The following is a 21501-nucleotide window of genomic DNA, read 5'->3' on the forward strand; positions in this document are numbered from 1 at the left end:
AAATCCAATATAAATTACAATATTTCATTAATGAATATAATATATTTTTATGTCTATGTAAGGAGACTTAAATCACTATATTGTAGTAAACTTGATATTTAGGAAAGAAATACTCAATTAATATGGTCTTTGAAGAAAATCGTGTATCTACCTTTCCTGATTCTGAATCCCCTGATATTTCAATTTGGACAAAAAAATTAACTTACATAATTTCTGAAATAATCAATTCATTGTACGTTGAGATAGAAAATCTTGCACTGAATATTTGAAATTTAAAACTCTCAGTCCTATTTAAATCTATTTTTAATAAATGTAAGTCTTGATATTTCACATTGAAATATTATTCGATATTTTTCTTATACTTCAGAATCTTGTCGATAAAACATTAAGCTTATCTTCAGTTACCTCCGATCTGATTTTATTCTCAAATTGATATAGAAGTCTCATTTATAATTCGATCTTTCTTCCAATGGCCAACCTGTGATGGATATTCCTCGAAAGGATCCGCGAGCGCGAACTTGACGATAGCCTTCTTCATGTTCTTTGTGAAGTCCTCCTTAATCTCGAAGATCAGATCATCGGTAAAATTGAAAAATTTCTCCCGTAGACTGCCAGGAACCAGATCGAGTATCGCCTCGACGAAAACGTCCTCGATGCTCACTGCGTGAATTGTATCGACTCCATTGCAAATGTAATAATAATATTTATTGATGTCCTTATCGTCACTCAGATCCACATCCTTTTCCAGCTCTGGTTTCACTATCAAACCCACCATAAATCTAATCGCAAGGATCGGGATTCATTTAAAGAATTTCTTTGAACTTTTTCCAAGAGAATAATATAATAATTAATCAAGTATCATTATTTTCTTAATTGGCATTATTAGCAATATAAATCGTTTCACTTTATATTAAGTAATTGGTTAAGCATCTGTTGAGTAATTGATTTTTCATCCCTTAATATACTCATACATTTAACATTGTTTTATAATTCAATTCAAATTTCATTTTTAATTAATTAATAATTTTATAATTTTATTAAGTTAATATAATTATGTAGATTTATATAAATTAAATAATTCAAATTTAATTATATTTACGTTGACTGTGCCACATGTTTAGATCTGATATAATACTTGAAAACTTAATTTAATTACTGCTTTAACTTTGATTGTACCAAGTAAATATTCGAAGTTATTTGGACATACAAATTTCGGGTTTGCTTTTTGTACCTGCGAAACTTCTCCTCGCGAAGACGTTTCATTGTGTGAGGTATGCCACGCAATTTTTGTATCTTTCCTTTAATTAGAGCCTCTCGTTTCCTCTTACTTTTAGGACTAATCAAGTCCGATGGCAGAGAAAATAGCGGTTCCACCTTCGTTTCGAGGATCTTCGGTATTCGAATCGCATCCTCGGATTCGCACCTTCGTGCCTTTGTTTTCTCCAAACGAGATGAAACTTCCATAATCAATCACAATTATGACAATTAATGTCACAATGCGACATTTAACAGAATTCTAATTTATCTCTGGAAAATATACAATAATATCACTGTTCGCGAAACTCCAAGCAATTTAATTCATACACGATCTTTCTAGAATAAAATATTTTAATATTGCTACGAATATTAATTAAATTCCGAATGACAAAGGGCAAAATTACATTAAATTATAAACACGCGTCAGATATATACATTTGAAACAGAATATTTATAAAATGCAACTAGATAATTATTTCATATAATTTTTGGTTATTATTTACGTTAAAATATATATATATATATATATATATATATATATATATATATATATATATATATTATATATTGAAACATATTTTTACGGATTTGGTTTCAAATGAATTTATTTATCTCAAAAATTTATTCAGATAAATAAAATATTTTATTTAAAAATACTTAATACTATATAATTAATAAAACTATAATAATATTGTAAAAATAATATAAAGTGAGGGATATATGTATAATAAATATTATATATAATAGATAATATAATATGAAATAATAAAGATATAAAAAAGTGTAATCAAATATAATATAACGTAGATAGATATTTAAAAAAGAATACGTCATTTTAAATTATGTTATATTAAAAATATATTTCTAACAAAATATATAATAACATTAAATAAAAAATACACAATAATTATAATTACTACAATATTTATAATTATTAGTCTAAACACTTATACAAATAATTTATAATTACAATAATTATTATTTCAAAATATTTACATTGATATTTCTACAAAATTTAGACAGCATGTCTGGTGAAAATTTTTCTCAAAATGTTTATACAAATTAGAACACTTTTCAGAGATATTAGAAAAGTTTATATCTTTTTTTATGTATAAATTCTAAAATACTCTAAGATTTTTAAAATTTCTTATTCTATAAAATTTCTGAAAAAATATCTTAAACTTTTTCAAATTTTATAATATTACAGAGAAATTATAGGATGAGAACTTTTAGAAATAAAATATTTCAAGATTTATATACATGAAAAATTAAAAAAGAAATGTACTTTCTCGGCATTTCTGAAAAGTATTCCAATATTTGTATAAAAAAATCTCAGAAATTTTCTTAAAGATTAAAAAATTTTGAAAAATTCTAAAATTTATATAAAAATTCTGAAATATTATATGAAAAATTTTCACCAAGTACTAAAAGGGGACAGGGGCCTCGAAAACGCCCTCTTGATGGAGAAATGATTACGGATTTGTGGTGTATTCTAACCTTCAAACACGGTGAGTGTTTTGTACCGCTGAATCGCCGCGAAATAGTTCTAGATTTGCGAAATCAACTCGATCTGCCACGAATATTCGCAGACTAGCGTCTCACGTAATTAACAGCCAAATTGATCCGCATTTGTGCGAGCCACGCGTATCCTCGTGTCATTCATGCGCATCTGAAAATTCTCAAACTACATCCTCGATCGCAGTTTCTAGGCAACGTAGTCGATCGATTCGGCAGAGTTAACGAATCCCGCGAAATCGGCGAGCGAAGACAGTCCTCGCATTTGCATCTCTTTCCTGTCTCCCCTTCAATGAGAAGCAATTCCAATCCTGCAATTCCGATTCTCTCTTTTAGGTTATGTTTCAGGAACCACCTGCGTCTCGATTGTCGTGATAACCTGAGACCCAGAACGACGCGAAATGTCACGATGTGACCTCGCGATTTCCTCGAGAATTTACATGATCTGATTTTTCCTACGTGACACATTTTCTTTCCTATACTCAGCATTTGTATCAAACGGAATTGGTCGTATCAAAGGATCTCTGTGAGAATAAATTTTACATCTTTGATTGACATAACTCAAAAACTATCCATTATTGATAATATATCTATGATGATCTTTTGTTTATCATATTATAAGTTATATTTCCTGTTTAATCCTTCGGAGCTGATATCAAAATCTATAATACATTTACTATTAGATCTGTGATGCCCATTTAGTTTATATTAGTTAAAAGGTACTAATTAATTTCAAAAAGTTCAAACTCGTAACTTGTATAGAAAAGAAAATGAATACCAGGTGTATCTTAATAAGGATAATCCATAAAACTCCGCATGTATAATCATATGGATAATTAAATCTCTACGTTCAACAGAAAAACAGCTTTATAAGTTTTAAGATTCTGCAATATGATTGGTAATACGTTTGAATAAGGAACACTGAGAACAAGACCAATTATATTAAAGAAATTTTATAACAATACAAAGCTGCTTTTGTTACTGAACACAATACACTATATAATCACATAGCATAAATCTGCAAGGAACATCCTAAAGATGTCCCTATATCTTTTAAATATTCTGAGGACATTCAGAAAACATCTCTTGGTTAAAATGTGCTTATAATACTTGGATAAATGTGCTTATAAATGTAGGAATATAACTGCAATGTGATGAACAAAAAATGATCATAGATAGATATCAATAATGGATAATTTTTGAGCTATGATGTATTAAAGATATAAAATTTATCTTGATTAAGAGATCCTTTGATACATCATAGCTAAAAAGCTAATAAAACGAAAGATGTCAAACATAAATAATGATTCAATAATGGATAGCTAAAAAGCTATCCATTATTGATTCATTATTTATGTTTGACATCTTTTGTTCATCATATTATGAATTACAACATACATGGAAACTAATTTATTTTATCAGAATCCAATTTTCCATATAATTAGTGGATGTAACATTAAGAAAATTAAATTAACACATTTTATTGATAATAAATTATTTATTACCTCAGAAATTGGCATTAATTTAATATATTTTGTAGATGATTCCGGCTCAGATATTCCGCCTGATTCACACAAATGGCCTGCTCTGGCAGGCCACAAACAAATCTCTGCTAGCTAAACTGCGCAAGAAGACTGGTTACACATTTGCAAACTGCAAAAAAGCTCTGGAATTGCACGAGAATGATTTGAATAAGGTAAGGCTCTACGATTGCTTAAGCATGCGTTCTGCGACTCTAATTGACTTACGACGGAATCTCTTAGTTTTTCCTTACTCCAGGCTGAGAATTGGTTGAAAGAACAGGCGCAGCAGCACGGCTGGACCCAGGCAGCCAAGCTGAAAGACCGCAACACCAGTCAAGGACTGATCACGGTGACAGTAGATGGGAATCATGCCGCACTGACCGAGATTAACTGCGAGACTGACTTCGTCGCACGGAACAAAAAGTTCCACAGTCTCGCAGAGACAGTGATCTCCGCTGTATTGAACCATGCAAAATCCCAGGACGTTCAGAACGAAGTACAACGAATTATTTTCCATGCAGACAGTCTCAAAGACCTGCCAGCCGCAGATGGCAAGTCTCTGAGCGACCATTCCGCCTTAACTATCGGCAACGTAGGCGAGAATATCAGTCTGAGGCGCGCTCTCGCCATCAGCGTACGATCACCGGACGTGACACTGTTCGGCTGCACACATCCGGCACCGATGAATCCCATACCTATATCCTTCGGCAAATACGGCGCCCTTGTAGCCATTAAGTGCGAGGAAAACGATAATATGTTGGGCACACAGCTCTGCCAGCATATCATTGGTAGGTTTCATTTGTCACAGAGATATATCTTAATGCTAAATCAGACCTGTCCAATTTGAGCTCCAGAACCAAAATGCAAGGCCATCAAAGCAAAAAAATTCAATGTGGATAAAATTTCGGAGACTGTAAAGTATTGATACGCATCTGAGTGACGCTTATCAATACTTTAGTCTGAAATCTTTACTCTGAAATCTTATGAATTGAACCTTTTTGCGTTAATGGTTTTGGGTTTTGGCTCCGGAGCTCAAATTGGACAGGCCTACTATAAACGCTTTGAAACATTTTTTTATTGATCAGTTAGTAAAATTCTTTCTTCTGATTGGTCAATCAAACTTCGAAGTATTTGTAGCGTTAAATGGACTGCACTTTGAATAATTAGATTGGAAAAATAAAGGACGACATTCACATTGTTTCTTTGTAGGCATGGACCCGCAGAAAATCGGTAACCCGCGGGTGGATGAGCCGCACAATAATATGGACGAGGAGCAGTGCATGATCTATCAGGAATTTCTGCTCGATCCTAGTCTTTCTGTGCAGCAATTGTTAGCGGAAGCGCAAGCTGAAATCGTCGACTTCGCGCGTTTTGAGATCGGTGAAGAACTTGACGAGAAGTCGCCACTAAAGAGTGCTCAGACTTGCGGCTGATGTCAATTTCAATGTCCGTAAATATCTGATTTCTTATTGTCTATCATTAATATTAATTTTCACGATATTACTTTAATTATGAAATCGAAGAAGGACAGAGAATGTGAATACAAATTCTTAAATTGTTTATATACCTTTAAGAACAAACGTTTATAAAAAAAGTGATAGATTAATGTCACTCTCAACTTTGCCATTATGTGTAGTATATCGCATTACTGTAATAAAATCGATGATAGTCTAGCGTAAAATTTGAAACATTATTTCATTAAATCTTTTAACGTGCACAGAAAATTTCAAATTTGTATTAAATTTAACATATTTCGTGATTTACCTAAATATTTACTCACAAGAGATAGAGAGATATAAATATTATGTAAAAATTATCTCTTGAATAAAATTAACAGTAATATATTAAATTAACATTTGAATATGTTAAAAGTTTAACATAAAAATATTTTAACAAGCTTTTGATACAAGTACAAAAATGTTTTTTGCTGTATCAAATTTTAAGATTCATTACGATCATAAAGAATTAAATTATTATACCAAAATCAAAAATATGAATATTTTTTTCTTGTGTTTTTCTTATGTTTCCTTTAATGTTTATTTTTTATTATTTGATTGGTTCGATAAAAATGAAAGAACATCTCACACGAGATTGTTTGAATATTAAAATGAAATGAAATATAAAAAAATAAAATTACGATTCGAAAATTTGTATGTACAGTTAGATAAAAATATACGCTATGAAAGATCCTCGCGATACAAAGTGCTTGCAGGAGTAGCCTTTGCTTTGATACTTTTTAGCTTCCTCGCAAGCCGGACCGATTTCCACAGCCACATCCGAGAATCCTTCTTCCAATAGGGTGCGATATCCGCAGGGGAATGCCTAGTGCCCTGCAGGATAAATCCTTTTCTCAATCCTTTCCTATGAACCTTAATTTTTAATTCTTTTCTGTACAATACGCTTTTTAAATTAAATATATGTATAATAAATAAATAAATCTATATATAAAAAATTAAACATACAAAACTACTTTAAATTCTTGTTCTGTATATTTTTTTTATTATACATTATTATATATACTATACCTTTTTAATATTCTTGAGAATAACTTATTTAATTCTTTTTGAATATCTCTGACAATATATTTTTACATAAACATTGAGTTTTTTTGATTGATTTTGAAAAATCAATCTGTTTTCTGAAAGATCAAGATATGGATAAATTATGAATAAATAAAGGTATTCATACCTGGAAAATTAAGATTTCTGGTCCCTGGATTACCAATTCGAAGGTAGATTTTTCTCTCGTCTTGAAAACTGGAACAGTTTCCTCCTGCTCGGAATCATTGAAGTAATCCGTCTGCATGTAATTTGTTCTGAAGCCTGAATGATTCGTCGTCTCAAGTTCCAGACTCTCCAAAGCGGATGTGAAATTTCCAATATCCTTGCAAGTCCCAATTTCAACCTAAATAAAGTTTCATCAAGAAAACGCAATTATTTTCATATTAAAGTGTTTAATTTGGATAGATATAAAATTAAAAACAAAAACTGTACATTAGCTCGTAATTTCAAAAGAATTAATTAAAAATTATATTTACTAATTTATTAATTTTCCAGTACAGAATTTATAATATGTAATATTTATTATTTTTTAATTCTTAATTCATTATTATATATATTATATAAATTTTTTATATTTGTCAATTCATTGAAAATTTATCTGTACGGCCGTTTTAATTTAAAATTGAAGTAAAGTAAAAAATAAAATTGGTTTAATTAAAAAATCGAAACTAAATAACAATAATTAAATGAAATCGTTATAGATAGAATTAAATTGCTTTTAGAAATTTGATTTATGAATATGTTTAATTTCAATAAACCTGAACTCCTTCGGAGCAAACGTTATGATCCAGAACTGCAGCAGCGACAGCATCCTTCGTCCTCTCCGCGGGATGATCGTTCTCATCCCACTTCAAGTTCTCGACTGTCCGGAAAGAGAAAGTGCACGTTGTATGTTACAAGGAGGTTCACAACGAGCGTCTCTCTACCTCGATGTACCGCTCGATTGATCCGATTCCTCGTTTCGCCAATCCATCCTCGCGCCGTCGAAGGGTGGTAAGACGGAGGCAGCCCTCTGACATTTGTCGACGAGACTCGCATCCCTCGCTTGCCGCCTTCGAGCTGTCAGGGAAAAATGCGCAGCGAGCGCACTTTGTTTCAAGGACCGGATCGAACTGAATTTATATGGCTTCAGGAAACTCGATGCTGGATTAAAAGAGACTCTCTCCTGTGCTGAGATTAGACAGAATAGTACAAAGAATAATATGTATCTATATTTACGTCTTGTACGTATATAATGCGATATCAAATTTTAAAAAGTGAGTATTATTTTTTATATCTTCTTCTGTTAAAAAAAAATATACGTTAACTATTAACTATATACGTATATTGTTACGTTATTTATATTATATGATAATTGTAAAGCTTTTGTGCAACTTTAATCTTTCGTAACTTAAGTAACAACTTCAATTCTATAAAAAAAGTAACAAAAGAGTTCATTCCAATTTTACATATATTTATTCTTGAGACTGTATTTTTCAACACATCCACTAAAATTCTAAAAGATCCGTATTTTTTATATCAGTCCAATTTAAAATTTAGGGAATTAAACGACTCCTCTAAATTTATTGGGGTCTAATATTTCCAAAATATTAGATTTTTCAAAAACTTATAAATACACGGTTATAAAAAATCATTAAAAACCATAAAAGTACATATTTCGTTTAAATATGTACACCTTAATAACGCACCAAACATTTTATCAATTTTGATATCTGCGTGTAACATTCAACATGTAATAATTCTCATTATTTTGTTAACCCTATATTGAAGACGAACAAAGGAATCTAAACGTCTGTATTTAACTTTTACAAATACATATAACTTTTATAGAATTCCATCAAGTGGCTTTTATGAATCTTATTTAATGTAACGATTTCTTTTTGCTTGAAATCTTTGTCTCTACACATTTTTTGTTCAACTTCCTCTATCTCTGTCCAATCACGATTACAGTTTCTTATCCGATTCCCATTGATTCTGCCAAGATCTATCCCAGCTTCCTGCATTCTTACGAGAAGCGGGTTTAACGCACGTAGGAGCGGAACGGGCGCGAGGGGCCTATTACGTGTTCTAGGACGTGTAATAAACCGCCGTGATCTATCTATCCGTGGCGAGGTAACGTTGGAAAGGCAGCGGACCTCGGAACAGGTGTGCACGTGTGTGCGTTGTGCCTCACGGCAGCGGGATGCCAGGATCTCAACGGGGCCTGACACGCGCTCGCGCTCACGTATTATATATACGTATTCATGAGGCCGCGCACCTCGTCCCGGGCCGCCTGCCGTTGCCGGTCACGGCTGGCCGGCCGGAGTTCCGGGGCCCATTTCCGGACACTCGGCTGTACGGCATCGCACCGATACGGTCTCGTTTTCAGCTCGGGGAATATCAGTTGTTTCGCAGTGTACAGTTAGCCGCCGCGCATCATACGCGAACGGAGCTCGCGCGTCCTGCTTCTTCGCGCGTATCCCTTTCCGCAGTCCGCGTGGTAGAGGCGGTTTAAATGGGCCCCGGGTTCTTCGAGACGTCGCAGAACAATGGACTTCCCCAGGCGGGTGAGTGAGATCATTCCGTTCGCGAATCGCTCTCAGATCTCTACGATCGCACGGAGGTGTTTTTAGAATCTTTGGTTTTAGATTTTCGAACTCCTTACAGCCCTCAGAAATTTAATGCTAGTACTGGCCAATTAAGGATTTATTTTATTAAAGGTATTGTTAAGAGTACTTTTAGTATTGAAAATAAGTGATTAATTGGCCAATATTAAATTTTTATAAGGGAGAAATCTACTGGCCAATACTGAAAGTATGATAGTAATTAATTACTTATTTTGAGTATTAAAAGCACTATTGTTCGGTACTTTTAATATTCCAAATGAGTATTTAATTACTGTCTTTCAGTAATTAATTAACCAGTAGATTTCTGTGAGAGAGGACGAAACTGTGAGAGAGGATTAAACTCATAATATCAAATTATACCCAATTTTAGTTACTTTTAAGACAAAATCTGTTAATTTAAATTTTGTTATTTTAAATTTCTGAAAAAATTAATTGACAAAAATAGTGTTTCTACATAAAACAAACACAAAAAATGCAAGTGGGAAGCCATAAATATAATTTTGCCTATTTGGAGAAATAATGATAAATCGATTCACCGAAAAAAAAGGCAAAGAAAAGAAGCACGAAGTATGTTCTTCATCTGAATAATATATTTCTATATAAAATCTGTTAATATTTCTAACGTCAACTTTCTGAAAAAATTATTCGACAAAAATAAAGTTTCTACAAAATATACACAAAAGAAAATGCAAGGAAGAAAACCACAAATATAAAACTTTTGCCGGAAGGAATGATAGTGAATCAATTAACCGACCTTTGTATTTAATTCTTTAGTTAGTAGATAAATCGTCGAGTACCTTCGAATAGGTCGAATCTTTAATTAATCCTCCGGAGCTGACGCCAAAATTAACAGTTACTGATGTGACTAAAACCCTATACAGCACAGACATCCCTTAAATAAAGTAGAACAATTTACATTAATTAAAAGGCACTAATTAATTTAAATAAGAAATTTAAGGAATTCAAATGATAGTTCTTTATAACTCGTATAAAAAAGAATTAATACTGTAACAAATGTATATTTTAACAAAAATAATTCAACTTTGCGGATGCATAAAGAAAATAAAATTGTTTACCATTTCTATCTATTTCATCATAAAATCTTTGAATCTAATTCTAGAGAATGACAAAGAATGACAATTGAGTCAGTGTTAAAAAAGAGTGGCTCAATTATCAATTTTTGAAAGTGAAATATTAGATTTTCCACTTCAAAGATTTTAGAGAGATTGATTGAATGGAAAATAGACCCACGGTTGAGAATTAAAAAGGAAATAAAAAAAGGAAATGTCAATACCAAAATTCTATTTCTCAATTCCGCAGCCTTCACATCACCTGTTACACCGCCATTGAACGAACGAATGGCTAAGAGAAAAAAAACGAGTCATTCTCTCCTACGAGAGAGAGACTGTTCGCGGTCGAGCGACTGCGAATTCTCACCTTTTGCCGCGATTCCCGTGCAGAGAGATGTGGGCGACAGTTACGACTTCCTGCCCTGTCGCACCGCAGGCGATGATCGTCGCGGATGATGCTCGAGCCGCGCGTGTGCGTGCGTACGTGCGTGCGTGCGTGAGGCGAATGCGAGGTGCGCGGGCCTCGTGGATGAATGAATCGCGGTACACGCTCGTGCACGCACGCACGCACGCACGCACACACGCCGGCGGAACGAGACCAGCACAATGCGACGGCGGTCGGCAGCGACATAATGGGATCCCGTCTTACTGGGATTCGATGTGGTTACAGGTCAATCAACTTGGGTCGAAAGCCAGCGGCACAAAAGCCGCTCATTTTCCTGAGAATGAACAATGACAAATGCGGGTCGCGATGGGAAGTCTTTCGAAAAATCGTTCCTCTTGGAATCTGTCCGAAACGTCCGCTTTGATGGCACAAATGTCGTCTAAAATTGTCATAGAAGCGTCGGAAAGAACTGGAAAAATCAATTCAGACATTTAGTGTTTCATCAAGACAAGATTTCTTGTCTTAAAGAGCATTTCTTGTCTTGATTTTCAAGATAAATTTCGTTATGTTTATCTTTATGTTTATTTATGTTAACACTCGATGAATTTTTAAATATATGACATCCGACGTGTGGCTTTTTTGCTCTTTTATTTATATATTGTTAATTAACTCTTTGTAGATGAAAGGATATAACCCTTATAATAAGAATCTAAAAATCGAGTTATACGATAATCAGATTATTTTGTTAGAATTTTAATTAAAAAGTTCTGACAGCAGAATTGAATTCAGCGATCCCGAAAATCCTTAGAAAACAAGGTCTTCTTCAAGTTGCTTTGTTAGAAAGCTTCGATCATCAAAGGGTTAATTAATTATGAATAAATTAAAATAATCAACTAAATAAATAAACAGAAATGCATATTCTTCGTAATTTGTGCAAAATGATTATTTTGTTCACACAAACGTCTATAAAAGCGTTGTATAAGAATAAATTATCTGGCAGAGTTCCGAAGTTCCTTAGACATTCTTCTAATAATTCTAATAAATAGCAATTTTATCGAAGGATTCGCATTTCCACCCAAACAATTAATTAACTAGAATAATTAACAAAATAAATGGAATTGATAAACTTGTGTATAGCTTTCCGATTAATCGAACAATAATATAAATCAAATCGAACTATTATTATATATATTAACAAATATGGAAAGCTAAATTAAGATTATACATATATTAATAAATATGGAAAGCTAAATTAAGGCAACCTTCTTTAATGTGCTAAACGCTCTTCCGGCCAAGCCTGCGTGTGATGCGTCGAACACATACTCGAGTGTACCTGAGAGGCGAAGATTCTCTCGAGCTCTGGTATCCCAGTTTTCAGTTCACTCGCGAGCGCGTTCGTTGCAAAACTCCTCGGCTCGCGAATGTTACATCCGACGATGCTTTCGCGCACGCCGGAATTAATTACCATTAATTACCGCACGCGTGCGCCTATCGGACGGCCTTAGAATCCATTTTCGAGTTCCAGCAATTTTCCGCGGCGAGAACTCATTTGAGTGCTTTGACTCCTCATTCTCGACACGCGATCGCTGGATACCACTGTCTCGCGAGAGTCTCGTCTCAACACACGTCGACTTATTCGTCATTTTGCGGTGTAATATTATTTTTTTAACGTGAGAAATAAAGTGCAACTAGAAAAACTTCGAATCGTCGAGAGGAGGGGAATTTTTAAACAATCTTGTTATTTATTGTGGACGAATATGACGACTGTGCTGTACCCTGAAATTTTAAATACCGTCCCGCAGGACGACAGGAGCTGTCGCAGCGATGATTCCGGAGGCGAAGTCTTCAGGAACATTCCGAAGAACAGCAGCATCTTTCGAATCTGGAGAATCGAGGTAGTTATTAACAAAGATAATTACAATCTTAACTATAATGCGACGAATAACTATAATGCTAAGATATTGAACTAATTAATTATTATTTATAACTTATTTCCCGGGAAAAAATGTTTCACATACATAATTATGTATAATTATATAAAATTATATATAATTATATAAAATATATCTATATATATAACATTTTTTCCCGGGTTATTTCTTAGTACTTATTTACTCTAATTAGTCTTAGAGCGATATTCACAGCTCGTTCTTATTTCAAGACTACTTAATATAGTATATATTTTAAGGTGCTTAAGATACGGCCTTTTGATTAGTTCGTGACATATTGATCCGGGAAAAAATGTTTCATGTATCATTACATAAAATGATATACAATTATATAAAAAAAATTGACATATTTTATATATAATATATATAACATTTTTTTTCTCGCGAATACTATACTTAAGACATTGGCCTTAAATATAAGAACTGATGGCTTTATTCACAGACTGGTATTCATAGTCGATTTTTATATTCAAAACCAAAATTAATAACTGAAATAGACTCAGTGATTAAATCTAACAAGATAAGTAATGCCGATGTGAGCCAACACAGGATCTTACATATTTAAGTCTTAAATACATACAATTTTAAGATGTCTTGAACCAATCAAAAGGTTCTATAATATCTTAAGACATTTCTTAAGGCGATCTTAAAATAAAAACCGACTATGAATATCAGTCTTAGATATAATTATTGTTTCATATCGCATTTACGATTCGTTTCGCCTCATTTGGTATTACGTATTCACTTTTAAACAGGGTCTACGCGCTACGGTCGTAAGCAGCAACAACATGGGCCTCTTCCTCTCCGAGTCAGCGTACATTGTGTATGCCGTGTCCGCAAAGGACGGTGCACTTCCTTATCCGGGCATGCCGGTATATACTTTTACTTCAATTGTGTTACGTCATTATGAGAAAAATATGAAAGCGTGAGCACCGCTTTGCCTAACAAAATCCACGCCCTGGATCCCAGAGTATAATTTTTCTTCAATTTGTAACTCTTCAAGTTTGCCATTGAAACACTCCTCCGCAAAGAAAATGAAATTTCTCGCGCACGCGACTGTAATGTACAAGGAAAACTTCATTAGAAAATTATGGTACTTGCAAAAAAAGAGAAATCGCGTTTAAAAAACTCAGCATTAAAGGATAAATATCCAAGTCATTATATCATAATTGAGTTAAATAAATTATTCTTAATAATCAAAAATAAATTAATTTAACTTAAAAAGAATTGTTAAAATCTTCATAATTCAGAAAGAGTGTTTTTTAAGGATTGCGTAATAAAAATAACGAAATGATATTTGACCATGTTAAAAATATATATTCTTTTTGCCAATATTATTCAATTAGTCAATAACTATTTGTCAAATTGAAAAAATAGTTTCTCTCATTTTCTGGGTAACTTAATTTTTGGGTCACTTTTGAAAGAAATCTAATACTAATCAATTTAATACTAATTAAAGACAATAATTAATTGCTTTATTTTAAGTATTAGGAGTTGTTCAGTGTATTTAGAGTATATCCAAATAAATAATTAATTATCGCCTTTAAATATATAATAAATTAGCCAGTATTAAATTTCTCTAAGAGAAAATAAAGGAACGGTTCTATCCTTTTGATAGATCAAGGATCTGAAGGATATCTCAGTGATGCGCGCCATCCATTTCTGGATCGGCGTCAATTGCGACTCGACGGTGTCCGGCGCCGCGGCGCTCCGCGCCGCCGAGCTCGACTCGCAGACGTCGGCGATGATCCTGACGCGCGAGGCGCAGGGTCGCGAGAGCCCGCGGTTCCTCGCCTACTTCCGGCAGCGGCTGGTCGTCGAGAATCTGCATCACGAACCACCCGACTGCACCCTGCACCGTGTCTCTGGAGTGGCTGTGCCGATCCTGACCGAGCTGAAGAGAGTCCACTGGGAACACTTCAGCTGCCGGGACGTTATCCTGGTGGATGTCCGTTCAAAGTGCGTGACAGTTCAGGGCAATCGCGTACTACGTGACGCGAATAATTTTGCGTAATTGCCGGATGATGTCGTAATCCACTGGTGAAAGTTTCCGCCTGCAAAAAATATATATGCCTTCCGAGAACTGACAATGAATAATAATAGATCCGTTCCTTTTTAGCGTTTATATGAGGTATAATTTATATTATCTATAAACTTTATGATTTACTTGGAATGGATATTTTAGAAACAATTTCAATTTCCTGTCTGATCTTCCGCTATTTAGAAACTTAGAAAATTCTCGTGTAATCATCTCCTCTCTCTTTTTTTTTATTTTATAGTATAATTTAATTTTTTGCTTTTAATCTTAAAATATAATAATTTTTTTAATCTTTGGCAAATTTTATACTTAATAAAATAAAATAAATAATATTAAATATAAATAATACCTAAGTAATAATTAATACACTAAAAAAAATTATAGTAACAATATTATTTTAATTAAAACTAATTAATTTATTAATAAAACAAAAATCACAATTGATAATAACAATTCAATTTAGTGAAATTTAATTCTCAGCTATGCTTTTGCGCAACATAAATTCTTATCGGTGCTCCCAACATAATTTCTTCCCTATTTTCTATTTTCCTTAATTCAGCAATTATAATATCATTTTTTTTCTATTAGTTTCGCAAATGAAATAATAAAAATCCTGCAATTTCTTTAATATCTGTACTATATATACTTTGTACAAAAATACAATTAAAAAATACTCTTCTTTCGTTCGTAGGGGTGTTGTCTTCCTGTGGCTCGGATCTTTGTCAGATCCCTTGCACAAACGCCACGCTGCCAGTCTCTTGGAGTCCCGGAAGGAGAATAACAACGGCCGTGTGGTAGTAATCGAAGATGGTTACGAGCAGACCCTGCCGGCCAACGACAGGGAGCTCTTCAGCAGCGTGCTCGATCCCTCGGCAAGGATAGTGGCGCCCGATCGCCAGCACCGCGTCAATCCTCCGAATCCCATCAAGCTCTACAAGTGCAGCGAGCAGTCGGGCAAGTACAAGGTCGCCGAACTCAAATCCGGCCCGATTCTACGCGACGATCTGACTTCCGGTTCTGTGTACCTGGTGGACCGAGGCGAAGCTGGCGTCTGGGCCTGGGTCGGCCGTGATGTCAATGCGCGGGAAAGATTGGAGGCCGTGAGAAATGCACGGGGTTTCATCAAGAAGAAGGATTACAGTGACGGCGTACCGGTGGCCAGGACAACGGAAGGTAGAGTTGAATTTGTTTTATCGTGTGATAGATGAATCTCTTTCGGAGGTACACAGTATTGTTTACAAATTTCTTAACTCCTTGAGTGTGGGATCTCAAAATGCAAAAGTGAGTTTAAAATGTATAAATTATTTTCATATATTTATATAGATAAGAATTTATATATTAAGAATAAATAAATAAAAATAAATAAATAGAAATCACAATTATATATTAAAGTTTTCGAGGTTCTGAATTATACTCTTATTCTACCCTTATATTATTAAAGCCGCTGATTATACATAGTTACATTATACGACGGCTGAATTTAATGTCAGATATATGTAATTCTGCGTTTTACTAATATTTGTGATTTTACTGAAAATGGCCAGATTATGGCCGAAATGGTATCGTTTTGTCTATCATACATATACAATGCATGTCGGCAATTTATTCTTTTTTTCTTATGTGCTTGTCTTATAATATCAAAGATAATTTTTGCCTCTTTCTTTTAATTTTGACTTATTATTTACGACTTATTTGTACTTTTCTTTTTACTATTATAGACAAAACGATACCGAATCTTTACCCGATACTTATTCACAGATCATCCAGTCTCTTTCTCCCTCTTGATTGCTTTCCCTTCCCTATCCTTCTCTTCTCTCCCTACTTTCTCTCCCTTCCACTTTATTCTTTCCTTCTTATTATTTTTTTCTCCCTTCCCTTTCTAGTTTTCCATTTCAACCTTCTTGTCTTTATATGTCGTACTTTATATCTTAGCTTCTTAGAGAGACGATCAATTTCGATTCCAATCGCATTGCCTAATATATAATATATCATTTCGACACACACATAAGGTATTTATTATAAATTTATTTGTTCTAAACTCATCATACATATACAATGCATGTCGGCAATTTACTCTTTTCTTCTTATGTGCTTGTCTTATAATATCAAAGATAATTTTTGCCTCTTTCTTTTAATTTTGACTTATTATTTACGACTTATTTATACTTTTCTTTTTACTGTTTGCGACTCGATTTGTACTTTTCTTATTATTCTTATTATTTTTATTTACTTCTACCGTTAATTTATTATTACAATTTATACTTGCTAATAGAAACATGTTCGTCCTTATACACACATACGGTTCGGAGGAGCACATTTTTGTCAACTAATCGTTTGTTTGATTTCCTCTCAATTTCAAATGGAGCGAGCTTTATAGTTAATTTGCGTCTGAATGCGAATTTTACTTGATTTCTTATGTTTTTATCTACGTTATAACTCTATTGTTAATTACCGTTGTTAATTTATTTTGTCACACTAATTTATTTGTCACATTGAAAATGATCCAACTAGGATCGAAACGTTTGTTTTGTTCACCTTCTGATTGTCAAATTATATTTTACGTTTTCAATTTTATGACATAGTTTTATTTCAAAAAATTTTTTTAACTACTTATACAGTTTGTCAATTTATGTTTTAGGCTCGTAGCCCTTTTTCCTTTTTTACTTATTTTTTATTAATGTAATGAATAATTAAATTTCACAAACAACATCCAGTGCTATGGTTTCATGCTTCCTTTTTTTATATGTTTAAAATATATTTTAACACACACATTTCAAAAAATATTATACAATATAAAAGAAAGTGTATCATTTATTTTATATAAAATTTTTATTTCAGTTATTTAAAATAAGTTTTTAAAAATATAAATCCTACTATATTAATTTTTTTAAAAAATAAATTTTAAAAAATTTTTATTCGAAATTTGAAACCCTTGAAAAACTAAGAAATAATTTTCGCATAATTTTAATAATATTTATAAAAGGAAACTATTAATTCAATGACGTCTATAGACATCATACACTCAAAAGGTATGAATGACAAAAGGTCGAGAATAAATGTAAATAAATATAAAAAAACTCAGCAGCCAAAAAAACGATAGACGTATTTAAAAATAGAAATTAATTACGCGGATGATTGAAATAAAAATAAAATGATTGAAATAAACTGACAGAAACTGGGCTTAAGCCTTGAGAATTTTTAGGTTTTTTTAAATCGTAATAATAATATGTAACAAACAAGAAATAAAATGAATAAAACAAATCAAAGGTCACGAACCAGCGGAAATGAAGGCACTGTTGAGGGGCTGGGAACCTTCAAAGATGAGGCCATTGACTTTGCCGGTGAGTTTCGAGCCTGATTACATGAACGAGAGGCCCAGGATGGCGGCCGAGTGTCAGCTGGTGGACGACGGGTCTGGCGAACGAACTTTGTGGAGGGTCGAACTAAAAGAGGGCATGGTCCAGGTGGAGGATGATAAGGGCATCTATTACGCGGAAACCTGCTACGTGATGCTGTACAAGTACGGACAGGGACGAAGGTGTAGAAATATTGTACGTGGAGCTTTCTTCTGTATAGGCAAAAATAAAAATTTTTATGCGGAAATAAATCAAAAATATTGAAAAAATATTGAAAAGGATGAGACAGCTTTTTCTTTTAGTCTACACAATTTTACGCGAAATATTAAAGTCCTTAGGGAAACAAATTCAGCATACGTATCTCACATTTTTAAGAATTGTTCATGTTTAAAATTTATGAAGGTTTCTGAAAAAATATTTAAGAATTCTTCAGATTTTCTCTTTTCGAAATTACAAAACTTTAAGACTATTTAGAATTTATAAAAAATTTTATAAAAAATTTTAGGAAAAATACGAACTTATCTCAGTATTTTTGAAGTGTTTCAATTTGTATAGAAAAATCTGAAAAATTTTTTACAGAATTATGAAATTATACAAAAATTTTAAAATTTATATAGAAGTTCTAAAAATTTTTTTATCAACATGACATTCATTTCATGGCTAATTACTGTAAAAAATTTTAACGATTATATCGCTCTTCTTCAGGTTTACTGCTGGGAAGGCGTCCACTCGATTAAAATGGATCGAGATGCTGCTTTAACGGTGGCTTGCCGTCTATCTGAAGAGACGAACGCGCAGTTGGTGAAGGCGGTCCAAGGCAGAGAACCGCCTCATCTCTTGCAGATCTACGATGGGAAGCTTAAAATACTCGCCGGACGTCATCGTAATTCGCGTAAGGTGTCCCTATTATTCGATTAAATAAAAGTTTAAAGAAATAATTTTTAAAAAATATATATATGTATATATATATATATATATATATAAAATAATATCGATAATCAAAAATAATGAATAATATCAATAAAATATCAAAAATAATAACATACGAATATAAAATTTTTAACAAAAACTTTTAACTTTTAAGAATCTTTCATCTTTTTCTTTGACTGAAGAGAATTCTAATTTGAACCGAAATATGAATAAAGAATTAAAGCTCCGACTTGATAGATTGATTCAATTGCGTTTGGAATTGTTTGTTTGCATCCATTTATACATTATACCGCAATTAAAATATCAAAAAAGTTTGTATATTATGGAAAGAAAAAATAGAATACTTAAATTTACATGAAAAAAATTTGAAAAACATGCATCTTAAAGAGAACATAGGATTCGAATTTCTCTATTTTTTATAATAAAGATTCTCGGTTTGCAGCGCCAAAAAAATATCTGGTTAGAGTGTTCGGCTCGACGCCGTACACTTCAAAAGCTGTGGAACGCCCATTACGAGCAAGTAGCCTGGACTCCAGTGCGGTATTCATCCTTTTCTCCAGCGCTCCGATCGTCTGGTGCGGTGGCAAGAGCACTGGCGACGCGAGACAAACGTCGCGACGTCTCGCGCCTAGAAACGCGCCTCTCATCACTGAGGGTAAAGAAAGTGACGACTTCTGGGCCGAGCTTGGAGGTAAACCGAACGAAAAAATAGAACATCTCGAAATCCCAAACACAAAGTCTAAAATTGACATAAGACGTCTTTAAGTCGACTTTTAGACATAAAAAATGTCTTATGATCCGATTTTAGACATTTTTTGTTGTCTGAGATGTTTTTCTAAGATCACATTTATTATCACAGACGTTATGATGATTTATCCTCCTCAGGAGTAGGTGCCTACAGCACGGAGACTGAAGAAGTCGGGGAGGAGTTAGACAAACACCTGTTTCAATGCCGAACCGAGAATGGCCTCTTTGTGGGCGAGCAGATCCTTGGATTCCGACAGAACTCTCTAATACCGGAAGCTGTTTGGTTGCTGGATGCTGGCAGCGTGATCTGGATATGGATAGGCAAGTTCTCCAGCCCGAGGACGCTGCAAGAGTGCGTCGAGGATGCGACTGTGTATCTCTACACTCATCCCGCAAGTCGAAATCGCAACACGACCATTTCCGTGATCAAACAAGGTGAGTTCCAGACAACACACAATCAGTTCGAAAAGATCCCTTCACGATCGATGACGTATTTGTCGAGCCAACAATTTGTAAGTGATAAAAATTTAACAAGGAAATACAGGAAAGTATCTACCTCCGATTTTGAATTTTTAATACATTGTAGTCTAAACCAAAATAAGATACACATATTTTTTTACGTGCTTATATTTTTAGAAGGTAAAATACTCAAATTTCTTTTGAAGCGAATTCGTCGAAACTATAAAAGATGAAAAAAAAAATGTTTCAAATAAAATTGATTTAAATGAAACTATTTCAAATTATTTTAATAACGGTAAAAAAAAATGTTAATAAAAAATAAAAACAATTTTTAAAATTCTTATTATAAAGTACTCTTAGAAATATTCAATTTTTATTTTAAAAAATTGTTTTTGTCTTATAGTTTCAATATTCGCTTCGAAAAAAGAATAATTGAATTTATACGAAGGGCCTAGACAACATATTAAAAGTTTATTAAAAAATCAGAGGAAACATTTTTTTTAGTAATAGCTTAATTTGGCTAATATCTTTTATAGATTTATTATTTATCAGTCCTTTCTATCGCAAAAATTTTTTAATCTTTATGTATTTTTTTTTTACATTTTGTCTATATTTTTATTTTCATCGTTTCTTAGGTTTGGAGCCAGCTACATTTATCGGACTGTTTGACAATTGGAATCATAATCAGCTAAGGGATTACAAACCGTTCGAAATCTTCTGCACTCTGCTGGAGGATAGAGATCAATCGGCAAGGATACAGACGACCTCGAAGGCCACCACAGACTTCGACAATTACATCAAGTACCCGCCCTCAATGCTGAAAAGTGAACCGGATAATTTGCCGGCCGGTGTGGACGTTAGACGCAAAGAAATGCACCTGACTTATGACAATTTCATTGCAATCTTCAAAATGGAACCCGCGGAATTCGAAAAACTACCGACATGGAAGAGACAACGTCTCAAACAAACTGCTGGACTCTTCTAATGATGTTCTTCTTTTAACTTCGATTCCAATTCAAATATTGTCCCTCCTCTTTACGGAACCAGAATTTAGAAATCATACATTTATCCTTACACAATGTTTTTATCACAAGATCGAACTGAT

The 21501-nt window shown here is 33.3% G+C and overlaps 4 protein-coding genes across 7 annotated transcripts in view; 2 read left to right on the forward strand and 2 right to left on the reverse strand.

Annotated features, from left to right (window-relative positions):
- Dhc36C (Dynein heavy chain at 36C) overlaps positions 1–1521 on the reverse strand; it is a 41136-nt gene extending 39615 nt beyond the window's left edge. Inside the window, exons 1-2 of the mRNA XM_011061531.2 lie at positions 1232–1521; positions 479–779 (exon numbers count right to left, since the gene is read on the reverse strand). Of these exons, the coding sequence (XP_011059833.2) occupies positions 479–779; positions 1232–1464 (534 nt within the window). The 5' untranslated portion in view covers positions 1465–1521. The remainder of the gene's footprint in view (positions 1–478; positions 780–1231) is intronic.
- Positions 1522–2675: 1154 nt separating this feature from the next.
- Positions 2676–5976, forward strand: mEFTs (elongation factor Ts, mitochondrial). 3 transcript variants are annotated; one of them, XM_011061522.2, is made up of 4 exons: positions 2676–2765; positions 4313–4468; positions 4552–5083; positions 5505–5976. In XM_011061522.2, the coding sequence occupies exons 2-4, from the start codon at positions 4313–4315 to the stop codon at positions 5726–5728; spliced, it is 912 nt and encodes a 303-aa protein (XP_011059824.1). In that variant the 5' UTR covers positions 2676–2765; the 3' UTR covers positions 5729–5976. The 3 variants fall into 3 exon arrangements, with proteins under 3 accessions (XP_011059824.1, XP_011059825.1, XP_087271110.1); XM_011061523.2 differs by having other exon boundaries at positions 2753–2859; XM_087414984.1 differs by lacking the exon at positions 2676–2765 and adding an exon at positions 2920–3298.
- Positions 5837–7844, reverse strand: LOC147906838 (uncharacterized). The gene is made up of 4 exons (XM_087414985.1): positions 7793–7844; positions 7615–7718; positions 6984–7199; positions 5837–6625 (listed from the first exon to the last, which is right to left on the reverse strand). The coding sequence occupies exons 1-4, from the start codon at positions 7827–7829 to the stop codon at positions 6473–6475; spliced, it is 510 nt and encodes a 169-aa protein (XP_087271111.1). The 5' UTR covers positions 7830–7844; the 3' UTR covers positions 5837–6472.
- On the forward strand, positions 7715–21396 carry qua (villin like protein quail). Of its 2 annotated transcripts, XM_011061527.2 has the most exons (10): positions 7715–9402; positions 12720–12812; positions 13622–13738; positions 14485–14825; positions 15596–16077; positions 18172–18455; positions 18966–19152; positions 19633–19881; positions 20076–20372; positions 21032–21396. In XM_011061527.2, exons 1-10 carry the CDS (start codon positions 9385–9387, stop codon positions 21379–21381), a joined length of 2418 nt encoding a protein of 805 aa, XP_011059829.2. In that variant the 5' UTR covers positions 7715–9384; the 3' UTR covers positions 21382–21396. The 2 variants fall into 2 exon arrangements, with proteins under 2 accessions (XP_011059829.2, XP_011059828.2); XM_011061526.2 differs by lacking the exon at positions 7715–9402 and having other exon boundaries at positions 12197–12812.
- The last annotated feature ends 105 nt before the right edge of the window (positions 21397–21501 follow it).

Source organism: Acromyrmex echinatior, chromosome 17 (assembly GCF_024713525.1).
Source record: "Acromyrmex echinatior isolate Ae372 chromosome 17, ASM2471352v2, whole genome shotgun sequence".
In the NCBI taxonomy this organism is placed as follows: Eukaryota; Metazoa; Arthropoda; class Insecta; order Hymenoptera; family Formicidae; genus Acromyrmex; species Acromyrmex echinatior.